The sequence below is a fragment of the Lampetra fluviatilis genome, chromosome 32 (assembly GCF_964198595.1).
Source record: "Lampetra fluviatilis chromosome 32, kcLamFluv1.1, whole genome shotgun sequence".
Classification (NCBI taxonomy): domain Eukaryota; kingdom Metazoa; phylum Chordata; class Hyperoartia; order Petromyzontiformes; family Petromyzontidae; genus Lampetra; species Lampetra fluviatilis.
This window is the reverse complement of record NC_136306.1, coordinates 7,615,806-7,633,699: the sequence shown is the minus strand read 5'-3', so window position 1 is coordinate 7,633,699 and position 17,894 is coordinate 7,615,806. Positions and strand designations below refer to the sequence as shown.

The 17,894-nt window shown below is 48.1% G+C and overlaps 1 protein-coding gene across 13 annotated transcripts in view; it reads left to right on the top strand.

Annotated features, from left to right (window-relative positions):
* The window catches only part of LOC144943697 (uncharacterized), a 127,990-nt gene extending 119,262 nt beyond the window's left edge, over nt 1-8,728 (top strand). For 10 of the 13 annotated variants that reach the window (XM_078871446.1, XM_078871440.1, XM_078871447.1 and 7 more), the window contains 6 exons: nt 446-657; nt 1,456-1,695; nt 3,946-4,044; nt 5,470-5,496; nt 7,163-7,443; nt 7,640-8,728. In XM_078871446.1, coding sequence (XP_078727572.1) covers nt 446-657; nt 1,456-1,695; nt 3,946-4,044; nt 5,470-5,496; nt 7,163-7,443; nt 7,640-8,131 — 1,351 coding nt within the window. In that variant the 3' untranslated portion in view covers nt 8,132-8,728. Of the gene's footprint in view, nt 1-445; nt 658-1,455; nt 1,696-3,945; nt 4,045-5,466; nt 5,497-7,162; nt 7,444-7,639 lie in introns of all 13 variants that reach the window. The other 3 variants (XM_078871449.1, XM_078871448.1, XM_078871451.1) reach the window with 3 other exon arrangements.
* The last annotated feature ends 9,166 nt before the right edge of the window (nt 8,729-17,894 follow it).

Below are 17,894 nucleotides of genomic sequence, written 5' to 3'. Positions count from 1 at the left end.
CTGGCATACAAGAGAGCCTGGGTTCGATCCCGACCCCTGACGACTGTACGTTTAGAGTTTGCATGTTCTCTCCGTGGTCGTGTGGATTTTTCTCCTCCATGTCCTCCGGCTTTTCCCTACACATTTTTGGCCAGGCGGCTTCTGAAAAAGAGTTGTATTGCTCAGTGGGCCTTACCTGGTAAAATTAAAAGGATTTAAGGGTTTAGTCTGTCGCGTGGCACCGCGCTGCCGCTCGCTGCGCAGAGGCAACACGAGCGGCGCCAATGAGTGCCCAATTCGTGCTTTGGTGGAAATGGTGGCTTTTGTTCCAGTCTTGTTCGAAACCCGTTGTGAAGATATCCGTACGTGACTGGCTTTCTTGCCAACGCTTTGCTGCGCGGGGCCAACCCGCTCGCACACTCGCGCGTAACCTCCCGTGGCCGCGTTTTTCGCTCGCATCTCCCAGGCACATGGAGGAGCTCACCAACCTGCAGGTACGCCAGCGGAAGGAGATGGAGGAGCTGTACCGCCGCATGGGCAAGGAGCCACCCGCCTGCCTGCAGCAGTCGGCGCCTCCCTCGATACGCCGACGACGCATCAGCAAGAGCCGCAAGACGAGCACCGGCGGCAAGCCCAGCAGCATGCAGCCCCTGAAACCCACGGCGCTCTTCCTCCCCTGTGAGTGTCTGGGGGGGAGGGTGGGGGGAGGCGACGGTGTGAGAGAGTTCCCCCCCTCGCCCATAAACCAAGCGTGCGATGGGAGCACAGTTCAGGTGTTGAACGCCACAGTGGCGAGATGTTAGCTACCTCGCCTGGTGTGCTGGAGGTCGTGGTTTTTGATCCTAGCTCTGTGTAAGTCTGTTGAACTTCTTTTAAACCATACGTAGCCAACTGTGCTAATCGGAGGTGGAGAGGAAGGACAAACAAACTCAATACAAAGAGCAAAACCCGACGCCTGTACATTTGCAGTTTGCGTGTTCTCTCTCCCCGTGGTCGCATGGATTTTTATCTGGGTCCTCCGATTTGTCCCTCCACATTTAGAAAGAACACGCGTTTTAGAGTATTATTTGGCTGCTATAAATTTCCACGTGGCAAGCCACTTTGTTGTCGAGCTATCATTTATGGGCAGGTCGCCTTTTGTAAAAGCGCTATATAACTCAGTGGGCCTCAGCTGATATTATTTAAGAAAATTTGTGTAAATAGTAAAAAGAATAGTTTTGCGGAAACAGCTTTCCGTGGAGTTTTTGGTGAGAATGCGCCGCAGAGGGTCTGCGTTTTTACTGATGCGTGAATTAGGCCCTCGATACTCTGGTTCTTGAGTAAATTGATTGAATGAAACTGATTTGTCTCCCAAAATCCAAGGAGAGATCTTGGGGCGCATTCGGCCGATGTTAGTAAAAAAAAAAGTGAACCAAATCGGCTTGAGAAAGCAACCGAAACGACTCGAGTTGACTTGGAACGGAACTGTCGCCACAGCCTCGCAGCAAGCACCGTTGACGCGGGCCGCCAGCGATCCGGCCCCAACGGAACAACAACAACAGCAGCAGCAGCAGCCAGCGCCGCCACCGCCGCCGCCACAACTCGCCACTGCACCGCAACCCAGATTCCCTCAGCCGGCGCCCATCCCCAAGTCCCACATGCTCAAACCCTCCTTCTCCACAGAGAGCTTCTACTCGGGCTTCATCAGCGACGGAGCCATTAACCAGTTTGGCAATGGTGAGTGGCCGCGGCCGAGGTCGCTCGCTCGCTCGCTCGCTAATTTCTTGTGTTTTGTCCGTGGACGGTTTGTTACCTCCAAGCGAGCAGATTGACCGAAGGAGATTTTGAAATTGTTTTACTTTTCTTCTTGGTTCTTTCGGTAAAGTCACGTAGAAGGGAAATAATAAAATAAAACAATTTTCACGACGTTTCGGCCACAACGCAAGCAGCCGTCCTCAGGTGAAGAACAGGTCTGTCGAAAAGACAGCGTCTGAATGCTGAATTATTTTATTATGTTTTATTTTTATTATTTTATTATTTCTCTTCTACGTGACTTTACCGAAAGAACCAAGAAGATGAATCCCTGCAGTCACGAAAGCTTTACATCGAAATTGTTTTATTTGTTTAGTTCCGTCCAGATCGCCGCAGGCTTTTTTAGAAGCTTGGCAAAGATAAACAGGGACAACATCGTGAATGTGGAAAAATCTAAATAATTACCGTCAACATTGTCTTCATTGTCTTCATTATCACGATCATCTCCATCATTGTCATTGTTCTCTTATCATCGTAGGCATTGTCATTAATTATAATGCACAACTCGCAGCACTATTATGTGGTAACATCCATTTCATTATTTTGCTTCTCTAAGTGATTGAACCTCTTGTATAGAGTTAATGGACAAACCAACAACCTCCTGGCCCATCTCTTTTGATGTCATCTATATGGTTCTCATTTGTAATCCGATTTCACTTCGCGTTTATAATGAGGTGAACCTTGAATTGCATCAGTCTGTGATCGCATCCTGTGTTGAATTTGTTGAGGTCAGAGATAATCTGGGATTTGTCTGTTAGAATCAAGTAAATTACATCTCTAATTTCACCATTCGGACCCCTTCATATAATATCCATTTACTAGATTACTCCTTAACCTGCACGAGACGGTGAAGACACTGGCAAACCTTCATCCAGCAGTGGGTAGACCATAGCTCTGGTGATGAATGATAATGTCACAACACCAGTCTGAACAATGCAAGCTCCAGGCATGTCACGAGTCGGTAACAACATGTTTTCAATATGTAAAATGTATATATATACATGTAAAATTGCATTGAATGTGAATTATATTTCACGGTCAAAATATTTCATAAATAAATTAACATTTAGAAGTCTCCTCGACAGACCTGTTCTCCACCTGAGGACGGCTGCTTGCGTTGTGGCCGAAACGTCGTGAGAATTATTTAATGATGTTTTATTTTATTATTTTATTATTTCCATTCTACGTGACTTTACCGAAAGAACCAAGAAGATGAATCCCTGCAGTCACGAAAGCTTTAAATCGAAATTTAGAAGACTTGTGAATAAATAATTTTTACGGCTTGCAGAAATAATCCAAAACACGTTCATACCCAAGTAATTTGCCTGTAAAATCTTCATAAATACAAATGTTCAATGCACAGCAAAGCACTCGTCAAAATCACTGGACTCTATAAAGCTCGGAGTCACGGGTTTATGCCCCATGAAATTTTATCAACGAGCTTTTATATGAAAATATAAATATATAGTTGACGTTGCTTGGTCAGCGGTCCCCCAATACCTCCTCACTGCAATTCTGTGCCGCTTTTAAGTGCAGTGTGATTGCCGGGGCCTGACCAGCGGTCGTGTTGCCAAAGGCACGGCACGTACGGTCCAAGAGAACTCGCAGTGTGTTGTCAATGTCCACCATTCGAGGCCCTTTGAACGACCCACACATGTGCCTGTTGTAGTGACAATTAATCCCCCAAGTGCAGCTCGCATCCCTCGTTATGCCCGTGGAAGCCCTAGTCTAAGCAACACGACGTCGGCGTGGATAATATTTACAGACGGGATTTGATTGCATCGCCAACATGTAATTCGTGATAACCGAGGTTGTGCGTGTATACATACGTATTTATGTACCTTTTTGGCTTCTGAAACGCTGCAAAGATTTGACCGTGTGGTCTCTTTCACTCGTTATGCGGTCACTTTGTTTCTGTAAATTTTTAACGCGCAGTCATGTAACAAAAGTGTGCCTGTGCATTTTGAATACTAACCACTTTCGCGCACATGTACACACACACAAAGGACACGAACACTTCCGAATCAGAACATTTATTTATACTGGAGGAATCCGATGAGCTATAATGCTCTTTTTCACAGATGGTCCAGTAAGCACTTCCTGCCGCCTCTGACTCTCTCACCACTTTGTTTCATATTTGTCTTTCCGGTTTCCTTTTCTGTGACTCTCCTCTAGGCTGGACGGTTTTTCACCAAACTGCCGACCGAGTGACGTACAAAACTAACAGCAAACCGCGCTCCCGATTCCTCAGTGGGCCCGCCGCTTTGTCTGTCTGTTCGTACCCAGTTTGTCATTTTTTGTACTCCACAAGGCATCCCTGTATGGCGTTGCCCCTGGCCTTAGGGGGGAGGAAAGGGAAAAAAATTAACCCGTAAAAACAAAGTTTTTCACTATAAATCCTTTATATGCGTGGCATCGGTTTTATTTTATTATTCATTTCTGTTTTTCTTGAGTAAGAGTTTCATTTTTATCACATTGGTATTTTAAATTAAATATGAAAACAATTTTTTCCAAATAAGTGGAAAATTTAGGAAAAAAATTTTCACGAAAATAAATTGTCACGCACAACGAGTCTGTGTGCAAAATGTCAGCTCGATTGGATCACGGGGAGTGGGTTAAAAAACGACCGAAAGATTTGCATGGTCGTAAGCGCGCAAGCAAGCAAGTGAACTTAATATAAAGGATTTAAAAACGTTTCCAGCCAGGGAGAAACGACCGCTCGGTGAGCCAACGGATATTGCAACACGACTTTCCTTTTAAAATAAAATACAATTCGTACGCACGTCTCGCGTGTCACATAAAACGTGCGCGCGTGGCTTTTTCCGCTGCACGTGCTGTTAAAGCCTCGCGGCTGGAATCCAGACGTCTTGGCCATGAACAGTCTCTGCAGCCGCGTCTTTAATCCTTCCTGCAAGCAATTGTGTGCCGCCATCCTTGGAACACTTCAGTCGCATGCCTCTTGTCTCCGGGTGCTAGTCCCATGTTTATTTCTCCCTCCTCCTCAGTCTCGCGCTCACGAGGTGCCTTGGCTTGTCTGTGTTGGGGCTTGACACTAGCCCCAATACCTGCACTGCTTTGTGACCTTTATTTTGTCTTTATATTTATTTTCAACCCTTTGTCCTCTTCTTCACTTCCGTTGTGCTCGATTCAGATGCACATCCTTGCATGCTTTTTTAGCGTTTCGCTGCATACCCGCCAAAGTAGGGTTGGAACGACACAATTTAATATCGATTTTCAAGCTCTGCTTTTTGATGCGTGCGATCGAATCGCGAGCATCAGAAAAATATTACTTGTTGATTCGTCCAGACCGTAGGTAATTGGTTCAGGTACTTGCTAATCCAGCGTTTTGCTGTAAGAATGGTCGATCCTTAAGTTAACTTGCTTACCCCTGAGTTGTGACAATTCATCAAATGGTTGCGGAGGTGAATCGTTCCACCCCTTCGGCGAATGAACACACATTTTAAGTTGCGTGTGTTTGAGGGAGAGTCGTCCACCGCGATGAATTTCTCAAGACGTTTGCAGCACTGGGAGACTGCATTGAGCCCCCCCCCCTACCCCCGCCGTGCGCGTCACCCGTCGTTGAGACAGAGAAGTAAAAGAATGCCGCTCTTCCTTCCCGTTCACATCCACTTCCTCCGAGCCGTGCAGTAACTTTGTCGTTGTTCTTTGTTTTGTTTCCATTTCTGTTTTCCCCAGCAGGCAGTGCGATGAGACGAAAGAGCAGCGGTAAATAACAAAATAACAAATCGTTTGCTCCATGCCACCTGCCCGATCGGATTTTTTTTTTCCGGTTTGCAGCTGGAATTTTGCTTTTTTTTTTGGTTTGCAGTCGGTGGGATGCTGCGCACTGGCTTTTTATTTTATTTTGTATTTTTGTTTGTTTTTTGCACTTTGAACTCTCCCGAGTTCCCCTCTGCGCAACAGCTCGGCTCTGGCAATGTTTGGCAAGCTGCGTTTTTTCTCTCTCCCCTTTTAAATCTTTTTTTGCGTTATTTGTGAGCACTCCATATTGACAGATCCTGACTGACGTCACCCACTGACGTTACCGTTTGCTCCCAAGTGACGTGCTCCAGGGGATTTCGATTGATTTGTTTTAGTTGGACATCTGCCTCAAGTAATATTTCATCGGCAGATACAATAATGGACGGTTCTACGGTAATGGAATTACAAGACCAGTGACGGGCTTGTAATGCCGCTAAATGCGGCGTATGACTGCGATAAAAGTCTCGTATTTCACATTCATTCTTAAGCCACCAACACATGCATCAAATTGCATGTACAAGAATAACATTTTCAATATATATACACTGTGTTTTTAATCATGGTTGCTGAGCAAAGGCCCTGAGGCCCTAACTGCCAATCATCCAACAACAGGCATCGCTAATGAAATTGTAGTAGATGAGAGTGGGTGTGTGTCTATAATTCCCTTGCCGTGGAATTGACCGTATGGATTTTAGACAATCGGATTTTAAATGTGGCCTGTCAAATGTCCGGGCGCGCGCTCGGGGGGGGGAGAGAAGAGCGCGTGTATCCTTGTGATTTGCTTGCTGGCCAGCGCCGAGGAAAAACGCACAACTGCTGGAATCGCGATTATCATTTTTTGTTTTATTGAATGGGAAAAAAAACATTCCCAAGCACGGATGTGATATGTTTTACTCTTGCTTTTTTCTCTTCTGCGAAATAACATGTTCTCCGGGTGAGCGTCTGCTAACATTACGCGCTTACGCAAAGCTGAATCGCGCACTTAATCTGCACTGCAGCTGGCTACGAGCAAATTGCGAAATTTGTTTTTGCTCTTTAGTATTTTTACAGGTACTCTTTAATTTGTTTTTTTGTTGTTGTTACATAACTGTTTATAATTAGTTATTCTCAATGTTCTGCCCTAAAATTATTTACTTGTTACTGCCTTTTTTACGTGCCTATGAAATACGATGTCTATAATAAAAACGGTGAGCATCTATCGTACTTTTAAAAGTAAATCACCCGAATGATACAATCGGGCCTCTGTATACAGTTATTTTCTTCTTAATTTGAGCCAAATACTCTGATCTCCGACCCACATGCAAATATACCTACAAGAAAATGTAACATCATGATGCAGAGTCTCTTAAAAGTGTCTTAAAGATACCAGCACATTTAGACGCTACATAAACACAAATTGGATGGTATTGTTCAATGGCCATCATGGATAAACGCGCTCATTATTGCTGTCGTAATTTGTTTAAATAATTTTTGCTTACTCGAGTGGCATTTGTTCAACAACTTGCCAAACACATGTTTTTTGTACCTTGCCTAACTCTGCGTCCAGCACTCATCACGGTTCCGACGCAGCCAAAAGACGCCAATTTTTTTTCTTCTTCTTTTCTCGCCTCCCTCCCCATCACACAAACAGTCCCAACGACCGGCGGCATGGGCGCCTTCATTGGCAATGATGGCAGAGTTGGTGGAGGCGGCGGAGAGACGCCGTGCTCCGGCGCGGTAACGATAGGCACCGGGGGGCCTGCGGCATCTCAGGGCGGCAGCACCAAGAAGGGCACCTTCACCGACGACCTGCACAAGCTCGTGGACAACTGGGCGCGCGATGCCACCTGCCTGCTGCCGCAGAAGCCGAGTCTCAATCAGATCCGGCAGTTCATGCAGCGGCAAGACCTGGAGGGGCAAAGGCCGTGCGACGTGAGTGGCCGCTACCACCACAACCACCACCACCACCACGATGCATCGCACGCCGTAATGCTCTCGCTGCGTATTCAAGCGTGAACACGGGGTGGTCGCCTATTAATGGTCAAATCTTTCATCACGTTCGCATCAGATTGGCTTTTGTGGGTTAACGTCGGAACCGTCTGATCTCGCGTGTCTCCCCGGGGTGCAGCCCGGGCTCAGGATGTACGCGCCAGCTCAGCCGCCACCCCCGGCCACCGCGTGCTTGGGCAGCTGCGCCGGCGGCGGCGCCTCCATTGCCAACGCCGTGCCGACCGCCGCTGTGGTGCCGCCATACATCCTGCCGGGGGCGATGTGCGCGGGCCAGTTCCCCTGCGGCGTGGCCGTCCCGCCGGGCTTCCAGGGCCAGCCCCGCGTGCCTGTCAACCCCAGCCCGCCGGGGCCACCGCTGCCCTCCTCCGCCACCACCCCGGTAGTGGCCGCCGCCGTCGCCTCCGCGAGCCTCCCTCCCACGGCTCTGACCACTCCGTACCCAGGCATCGTTGCCTTTCCCGTGCCGGGTTTGGCAGCCAAGCCCGGGTGCGGCATAGGCAGCGGTATTGGCGGTGTCGGTGGTGGCGTCGGCACCGGCGGTGGTGGTGGCGGCAACGGTGGTGGAGTTGGCACGGGTCAACCGCCCGGGCCGAACCTCAGAACCACCTAAGAGGGGGAGGCAGAGGGCGCCGCGCGTTTACCGCTGCGGTTGACTCCACGGTTGACTCTGCGGGTGGGAAAGCGTGCCATTGATTTTGTGTTGGGAGTTGTGGGGGTCGTCGGGGAAGGTCGTTCGCGGAAGGAAATAAGGTGAAATGTATAAAACGTGGGTGGCCTGCTTTGGAAGCGAGTTGCTGGGGCTGCAGAAAGCGTAACCTGGCTCACTGTTCCGTTTAGTTTAACAAAAAAATTAGATTACGCAAGGCCTCGAAATGAAAAAAAACGTGACTACCTTACCAAGTGTCCAAAAATTTCTATTTTTTGAGAATTTGGCAACCACTCCGTGGGGGAAAGTGAAATGCGATGGAAAGAAAAGAAGGGGGAATGAAATAACAGAAAAGGGTCAGTTTGATTGGCAAATTGTTGAATGTAGTTGGTTGGGTCGAACAGAGGTGTGGATTTGAAAAGTTAATGTCCTTGCACCGAAGGCACTTCTTAGCATCGCGATTGTTTTTCTTTTTTCTTCTGCTAAAGTCGAACGTCTGCGGGATGTTAGAGATGGTCTTCGTTTTTGTTTTGTGGGTGCTGGTTTGGTATAACACTAGGGGCGTGGATTTGGGGGGGGGGGAGTAGAGTTGACAATGCATGGGGGGGGGGTGTAAGGGTTAATTCGAGACAGCATTTGTGAGCACAATGTAAAATAATCACGGACTTCGTCACAAGCGATCGGCCGAGTTTGCGCATAGCCTTTTTTTTTTTGCTGTTAATGTCTGTTGGTTATCGAGGGCCACGCGATGAAACCTACAAAACAAAAATATCTAACGGATGGAGAGCGTTAATTGAGATCGCACAGACGAATACAAAATGGCGTGTGTGGGGTGAAAGAAATGGCAATGCCTGCTGGCAAAAGCAACTAGACACATTGAAAAATGCAAACTTTAAAACAATTTATAGCCAATTTTGGGTATAGATCAGTAAAAACAGCTGCTATGTAAAAAGTCTTTGGCTTTGTAACTTGTCACTTTAAAGAATTTGATGTGCTTGTCTGTGTTTATTGAGCTTTGGGTTTATTTGTAAATGTGAATATTAATACTGGTCCTTAAGGTTACTTGAAATGTGTTGGGTTTTTTTATGATACGAGAAAAGCTTGCATAGAAAGAGTGCCTTGTAAAAAACGGAGAGAAAACCACGTAAAAAAAAAATAGCTTTCTTGCTCGGGTTAGTTGTGCTCAAAAACTGACAGCTCTCGTGCAGCAAGGCGCGACGGCGTACAGTAGGTGATAAAAGAAGCTCCTCTTCAACAGCCAAGCGTGCAACGTCTCTGTGCTGTAGACCAGCAAGTTTAAGCCATTTGTTACATTCTAAGTTAAACAAAAACAACAAAAAATAGCAAGCCGTGGCTCCGAGCTTACATTGTACAGATTTTCTGCTTTTAACTTTCAGTGACGCCGCGTGACGGTGCAGGGTTAAAACCGACAAATAGGAGCAGGTGTCGGCGACGGATGCCGTGCATCATCAGTGAATCCGCGTAGAGATGATGCAAGGCAATCCGCTGGACTGCAGGGTATGCATGCTCCGCGAAAGGCTGGGTATTGGCGTCCAACTCTTTGCTGGCGTGGGTAGCGTGTGAACGGCTGCGGGGTCCGGGTGTCGAGTCAAAATGCCCCCCTCTTGAGAGTCCAGTAGTGGCGCCACAGTTTAGATCATGGGTCCGAAACAAGCCGATCTTCGAGCATAAGAGGAAGTCCTGAACAACATGTGGGCATTATGGGATTGGCCTGATGGGTATCGGCAGCGTTGAAAGCCACTGGGACGATTAACAAAATGGGCGCGAGTCGGCATTTTACGAACGAGCAATTGGTTGTAAAAAAAAAAACACCAACCCAAAATAAAATTACGACTATAGAGGAGAAGGGGGTGGGGGGCGGTCAAGTTTACAGATTTGTATCAAAATACAGACAGCAGTTGAACACCCTGGAAGAAATGCTCAACGTTGGTATGTCTAAGAAAGGCATGCGTGTCTCGCGTGCGGCAGAATTTTCCCCCCTCCTCCCCCCGCTCGCCGAAATCCAAGCCACTCGCAAGACGGCGATTGGTTCATCCGTCCCTGTCATTTCCGCTTCGCACCGAGGTCAGCCAAACTTGTGCGGTGGCTAAGGCAGATGGGTTGTGTGAAACGGCTGCTTGCATAGGCTTGCTTCAAGCATTCACCGCCAATAGGCCACATTTACATGGAAATCAACGCTCCGCACAAAGCTTCTCGCAGGTTGCGTTACACCATGGATAACCACTCTGGCTCCTATATTCCATCGTAATTTTTTTATATTTGGTAGATTTTGCACGAAGGGGGAACGTGCGACTCGTCAACATTGCCTAACTCGGGCAAACGTGGTCGTGGCGATGGTAACTCTCAAATACCGCCGTTTCACCCAAACCAAACCACCCGGTGATGCTCGCTCTCTCGACGCACGCCACCCCCCCCCCCCCCCCCCGTCACAAGTGAGAGGTTCTGCTCATTTGTGGCAATGATGGGGCTCCTGGATAAAATGAATTGTCACAAACCGCTGTCATTGAACGAAGCGCACAAGACTGCCTTGTGGTTTGTGTGTTGGTGTGCCGCCACCTGTGATTGGTGGGGGGGGGGGTACGTCACTGGGCGCGTACGAGGTGTGTGCGTGTGCGTGCGCGTGCGCGTTACTGCCGCTTGGCTTGCGTTCATATTCTGCAAGCCCTATTGGCCTTGGCGGCTACCGCAGGACACCCAAACGCGGACGACCGTGCACCCGCTATCCTCTTTTGGCATCGTGACCCCGATCTCCCACCCTCCCTCCCTTCCCGTACGTAGGTTTTTACAGTTGTCTGCGTTGTGACGAGGGGAAATCTTTCAAAAACCGTCCTCTTTGACCGATGGAAGTTCGCGTTAGTAAAGTTCTTTTAAAGTGGCCCCAGCATTCACGTTTTTCGAGGTTTGTTTCGAGCGACCTCTATCGGCATCTGTTGCATTTTTTTTTCACTGCAATAACACTAAAACCTTCACTCTAAACTTAACATCGATTTAGGGTTGCGGCGATATTCACATCTTGCCTGAATTGCGTTGGCAAACCCCCGCCCCCTGTTATTGACAGTGGAGATTTTTTTCTTCCGGTTTTGCCAACACCCGGACAGGGGAGTAACATTCACCCGCACGTGAATCGTGGACCCGTCGTGTTATTATTACAGAAAATAAAAATGCAATCGATTGCCATCTGGGACAACTTTAAACGTTCCGAGAGAGTGCATGCAGTTGAGCCGACGCAGACTTTGGTTGTGCAGATTTTCGCCTGCATATAGTGCCACTGATGAATAAAAACAATGCTTTGTCCGTCCCCGCATTTTGTATAGCAAATTATATCAGTATTATTATATCACTAACGCTTCAAGCTGTGAAAAGTGTACTTTACTGATTGCCGCATTGATTTATCGCAACTGTATTATCCTTATGTATGTACGTTCTGTATTAAGACCTGTATTATCATTTTTTTTTGTTTGGGTTTGGATCAGTACTCGTGCAGACTTTGCTCTCGAGGGCTGTCAGGCAGGGGTTGGTGGGGTTGGCTTAGGCCGGGTGTCAATCCAGCTCTGTGAACCCTGCGTTTCGTCTGATATTAAAGGTTAAGAGATGGAGGTAAGGTGAGCAGAGGCGGTTGTGGGTGGTAGGTGTTAGGCATGCGATGATCGCAGTTAATTTTGCGGATTGCGCGTAGATACCGGAACTCGCGTTGACGCGTGTCGAATTGTGAGCCTATGAATTGATTATTTTTCGATTTGTACGAATGCATGCTATTGTTATGTTTACGATAAGTGCGAAAATTGCTTATAAACCTGGCAAAAAAAATCATAATAAACAATACAAAAGAAGGGTTTTATGATATAACAAAAAACATCTAATTTTTAATAGCGCCATCCTCAATCTTTACAAATCATAGGTTTGCTGTGGGCAGGGTGAGTTGTTACTCGCCACGTATTGTAAGGTGGTGGTTACTGACAGTGGGTCAAGATGACGGGTTCACGTGAGAACGGGTACCGTGAGGTTACTTGTGTGTGCAAAGTTGTCCGTTTCCAGCTGCAAAGAGAATTTGTCATCGATTTGACAGCTATAAAAGTGGGTGTATTAATCAAGTTCAGTCGAAGCCACCTACGAACATGCCTCAACTGCTCCCCACTCGCACGTCTGACAACTAATGCCCTCTGCAGCTGGAGAAAAAGACACAGGGACAGAGCTCTATGAAGGGATACAGAAGTCCAACTTGGTTTGGTTGAACCCTGCCTGACCTCCCATTCCCACACCCATGCTCTGCACGGCTCATGAGGAGTAATGTACAACGTATACCTTTGTGCCATTTTTTTTGCATGCTGGTTAATGTTTTCGTTCCGATGTTTTTGTTTACTCTATAAAGGTATGGTATTGAAATGCATTCAACTTTGCAATGTAAAGCAACCGTGGCATCCGCGTACACACAACGGTACAAAACAATTAATTCGTTTTCTTACTCTGCATGTATGTATTAAGATGCGGGGTGGGGGGAACCTGTCCGTGCACAAAATGGTCACAATTCTGAAACGGTATATCTGCATTCATTATCCCTGTTTTTGTTGTTGTTCACTATCGTTTTATTTTATTTCCTTATAATGAATCTGTCCGTTCGCTATAAGTGGTTGTAAAAGTGGTTAATGTTTGTGGCACAGCTGTCGGTCGCGTGCAGAGGAGCTGGGTAACGTGGCATATTGGCGCGGGAGCTTTAATCGTGGAGAACTTGGGAGAAGTACGTATGCTACCGCATCGGCTGGCGTTCTTTCATTCATTGTCCACTAAACTCGACTGCGCTTGTGCTCGAGTGTATAAATAAACGGCGGCTTCCCCGTCAGTTAGGAGCTGTTGTCAAAATCTGTGATGATGCATCAGCTGGAAAACCGCCTTTTTGGTGGCAGTGAAGCACGCTTAATGTAACCTTCCTATGTATAACTGTTGGTCGCACATCGTTGATGAGTGGAGAGGGCTTGCAACTCGTGGCTACATTGATTCGCTGCCTCCTTGGCAAATAAGCAATTGCCCGATTTTTTTGCAATTTTTTAATGTAAAGGAATGAGAGTCCCCTTAATGCGGCCACGGTGTAGTGGTTAGCAGCACTCGACTGAACTCGCAATCCAGAGGTCATCAGTTCAATTCGATCTCTCGGTAGAGCAGTTGAAACGATCGGCGAGTTTTTTTTTTATTCCCCCCATCTCTCTCTGTACCACATTCGATGAGCAGCAGCAGCAGGTCGTGTGTGCGGTGGGCGAAAGCGTGGATAACTCCCACCCCTTCCAAGGACGCCTGGTCAGTGGGGAAGAGTAGGCAAACGCCTCTCTTGGGGCCCTTCTGCCAGCAGCAGCGTGAGCGAGGAATTTCGGCGCTTTCCCATCACGTGACGGAGCTTGTCAGCGAAATATGCCACCGTTCAACCGTTCGTTGCCGTGCAGCAGCGTGTGCAAGGCTACACATCGCCATGTAGTCTTAATAGCAAACCCTGTGGACGTTCAGAATGGCAGAGCTGAATATATTACATGTCACACATGTGTAAATGTTTGGGGGCGAGGGTCGCGGGTGCATTTGCTTTCCCAGCAAGCTTGTGTTTGCTTCGAAAGCAAAAAAAAAATATTATATCGATGAGAAAAAAATGTATTTTCATGTCCATTAGCGATTCGTCATGTGACGCCAAAATTGTCCAACTGATTGCAGTCGGTGTTGATGATAAAATCTAGATATTCCACCACAAAGGTGCTCGGGTTCGCCTGCACAACTGTCAAAGACCGACCGACGTGGAATTTCTCAATGCGCCTACTTTCGTCCCTGCGGGGTGAGGGCGAATCGATGCAATTCTGTCGGACTCTTTTGGTGCCACTGAATCATTGCTGGTATGTGTTCACTGTATTGCAGACTACGTATATAGTTTCACCATCACTTACCACTGGGTAGGCTGGGATTGGTCGTCTCGTAGTGTGTAGTAATTCACTGTTCTCAACAGCAGTGCGTGCAGTGTCAAGATTTGTAGAAACAGTGGTTTAGATGTAAACTATTGCTCTATTTATTCATGTTGGATGGGGAAGTCACGACATGAGGCTAAACATCCACTGCATTAAGAGAAAATAAAAAGCCTGTGTTTGCACTAAGGAGTAATGGATGGGTGTTAGGTGTTTTCGTCTTTTATTTTTTAATTACATAATACTGCTTGTGTCTTCAATCTCATCATCGTTTTACGTGTTCCTTTGCTGGGGAAGAAACTTGCAAGCTGAAATAAATACAAATCTATCTTCTACTGCTCGTCCCTGTGTGGTTTGTCACTGTCGTGGAAATTCGTTTTGTGATTGCGAAGTACAACAGCAAGTGGCGTCTGACAGGGGGTTGCTGGGCCTCACAAGCATCTGGCAAGGGACCAAGGCAGGCCAAGAACCTGTCTGAACACTTGTTCATTGCACGATGTCCGTTTGTCAGTGTGCTGATGACCAGCAAAACAACCCCCCTACCTCGTTGGTGCCGGACGGTGACGCTGTGGTGAGCAGTGCCATGGGGGGAGGGCCAATTTTTATTGGCCATTCCCCTCATGGCATTTGTGGCCACCAGCGGGCAAAGGGGGCTCTGGATGGGTGTGATGGGCTGGTAACCCCTCTACAATTAATTACCACTATACCACGAAAAAAAATATCCATCTAAGCTTGTACCGGAGACCCTGGGGGGGATAGGTGTTGATGACGTCTGGTCAAACCCCATTTAGTGGAGCCAGGAGATTGAATCCTTACCCTCGGGATTCCTCCAAAAACAGCAAAAAAGCCACTGCGGGTGCCCACGTGGAACGCTCACTGCGGAGGAGAGGCTGCTACTCTGTCGGGAGCTGGACCGGTACCGCCTGGAGCTCTGGTATTCAGGAGGTCCAGTGGACCGGCTCTGGCTCCTGCCACAATGAGGGGTGGACAGTCCTCTACTCGGGACAGGAGACTGCCAAACAACAGGCAGTGGGCTCTTCTGAACAAAATAAAGAAGGGAGCGTGGTGGTGAGGTGTGGGTAGCTGTAAGCCCCAGGCTACTTTGTGCTCGCCTTCCCATCAACCAGAGGCGAGGAGTGGTGATCGTGGTTACTTATGCTCCTACTGAAGATGAACATCAGTGGAGGGATGCAGACAAGACCAATGAGTCCGATGCCTTCTATGACCTGTCACAGGTGCTAGCTAAAGTGGCTAGAGAGGAGATGGAGTGATGTGGTACAAGATGATGTGGAGCTGGGTGGACTTGCGGATGACTGGTACCAGCGAAGTCAAAATTGGCCTCTGTGGAGGAGGCTCGTGAAGGATGCGTCTGGGCAGTTGTAGGCAGTTAACCCTCAACAACAACGGAGGGCGGAGGAGCGCCGAGCAGCTAAAACACAGCAAGTTGGCACAGGTGATGCATTGGCCAGCCATCTCAGTCGACCCATGGCACCTGGGTCTGCCTTGTGACCTCCTGCCTGCATGCGTTCGACACTTCACGTGGCCTGAACGTGCACATAGCCTGGCACAAGCGCCGTGGTGACGTCGCCGCCACTTTTTGGTGAATGCAGGTTGTTATGACCAGCTCCAGGTTGGCAACCGAGGCCTCACTGAATCAGTGTAGTGGTATGTTTTCATCAGCTGCGTAACGCTTTGTGGAAGCTACCTGGCCTGTCTCCAGGTCTTTTTGGCCAGTTGTTAACCACTCGCTTATGTATGCTTGCGAAACGTCGAGCCCTTTAAAGGAAAATCTGCGCCGTTTGAAACATTCAGCATAGCCAGCCTACGATGATCTATCGTGAGATTAACCACTGGATTGTGTGAGCTCAAAAATCCTTGAAAGCTCTTGACACTGTGCCGTCAGCGTTGGCTGGGTCATGTCGCCCGCATGCCTTGCCACTGCATTCCCAAGCAAATTATGTTTGGCCGGACAAATGGTGCTAAACAGGTGTGGCACGGGCTAGAGAAGAGATAGACTGATGTGGTACAGAAGGATGTGGAGCTGAGTGGACTTGCCCATGACTGGTACCAGCAGTCAAGATCTGACTGTGGAGGAGACTCGTTAAGAACGCTACTGGGGAATTGGAGGCAGTCGCCCTCTAGCAACAACGGAGGGCAGTGGAGCGACGTTCACTCACGAGCAGAGCGCCGGGAGGCTGAAATGCAGAACGTCGGCACGGTGGGGAGCACAGTTGGTGCATTTGCCAGTAATCGGTCAACCCATGGCACCTGGGTCTGTCCCGTGACCAACCAGCAAGCCCTCAACACTTCACCTGGCCTTAAAGTGCAGCTAGCATGGCATGAACGCCGTGGTGACATCCACATCACTTAGTGGTGAACGGTGGTTGTTGTATACATATATTTGTTATCATGTCACAGTGTATTTTCCGTTCTTTTTCCATTAAAAACGATTGTCCCATATAAGTGTAGGGGTGTCAGGGGAAGGATTCCCACCAATAGATGGGTTAGTGGGAGGGGTGATCGAGGAGATATAAGGAGAGAACGGGTGGGAAGAAGGGGCCTTTGGCGGGAACGAGATTGGGACGGCTGGGGACAGGTGTGAATGGAAGAAAAGGAATAAAGGACGAGACCCCTGCAATCTCGTGTCGGCTCCCCTTTACATAAGTGTGAATATTTTTGTAAGCACCCTGTGTATATCTGACACCGGGGCATCGAAGCGTGGGGCCTAGGGCGGTCGCCCCCATTCGCCGTACCCTTGGGGCGGCTCTGTGTTTTGCAATGGAAAACACAACCAGAACCACCCGAACCGCCATGGCTTTGCTCAGCATGGCCCCGGCGCGGCTCGATTATGCCAGTGGAAAATGGATATTGCTGTCCAGTTAGCGCTTCATACTATGGGGGTAAAGGGGTGGTCTGGTTAACAAATAATAAGAGCATGTACGAGTCATTGCTCGTTTAACGTTATAAATGTGTTCCTGAAAAATGCAACCGTTAGCGAGGATTTACCTCCAGTGTATACAGGGGCCGTCCATAAATGACGTCAGGCACCTGGGGGGGGGGGGGGGGGGGGGCAGACATTTGTGACGATGTGTGACGAGAAGGGGGGGTGTAAAAATGTGACGTCCCATCAAAATGCGCAACTTTAAATAAATATAGACAACACGTTCTACTTAATTAAATAGACTTTTAAATCAATGTTTTCTCCTACAACATCAGAGTGCAGCGCCACATTAAATACGCACTACAATGACAATAGTTTAAAGCGATTTGAAGTATGTTTTATTTTGGGGGGAGGGGGGGGCAGAGCTTTGTGAAGTCATATTTTGAGGGGGGTCTGACTTTTTGTGACGTCGTGTGACGCGGGGGGGGGTGGTCAAAAATCGTCCAAAATCGCGTGACGTCATTTGCAATAAAATCAGCCTTTGCAGTTATGCCATGGCGGTACAAAGAACTGAAATGAGGGTACTCTACCGCTTTGCTGCATCATTCCGCGTTACTGTATAGCACCGCGTTATAACGGGCGCGTTCCGCGTTGTGTCAAAAGTGTTCCCCCGTGGCAGAACCGCGTTATAGCGAAAAGGCCCTGCATGAACGTGCGTTAAGCGAGGAGTTACCGTAACTCTATAGTGGTTACGTCACGCGCGGGTCACGTGGTCTTTCGCGCCCCGCCCTCCCTCCCTCAGTTTTGGCGCCAAAGTCAGGCCACGTTCCTAACTCACTTGAGGTAAATTTACCTCACGAATCGATACAAAAAACGTTTAATCGCCGTGAAA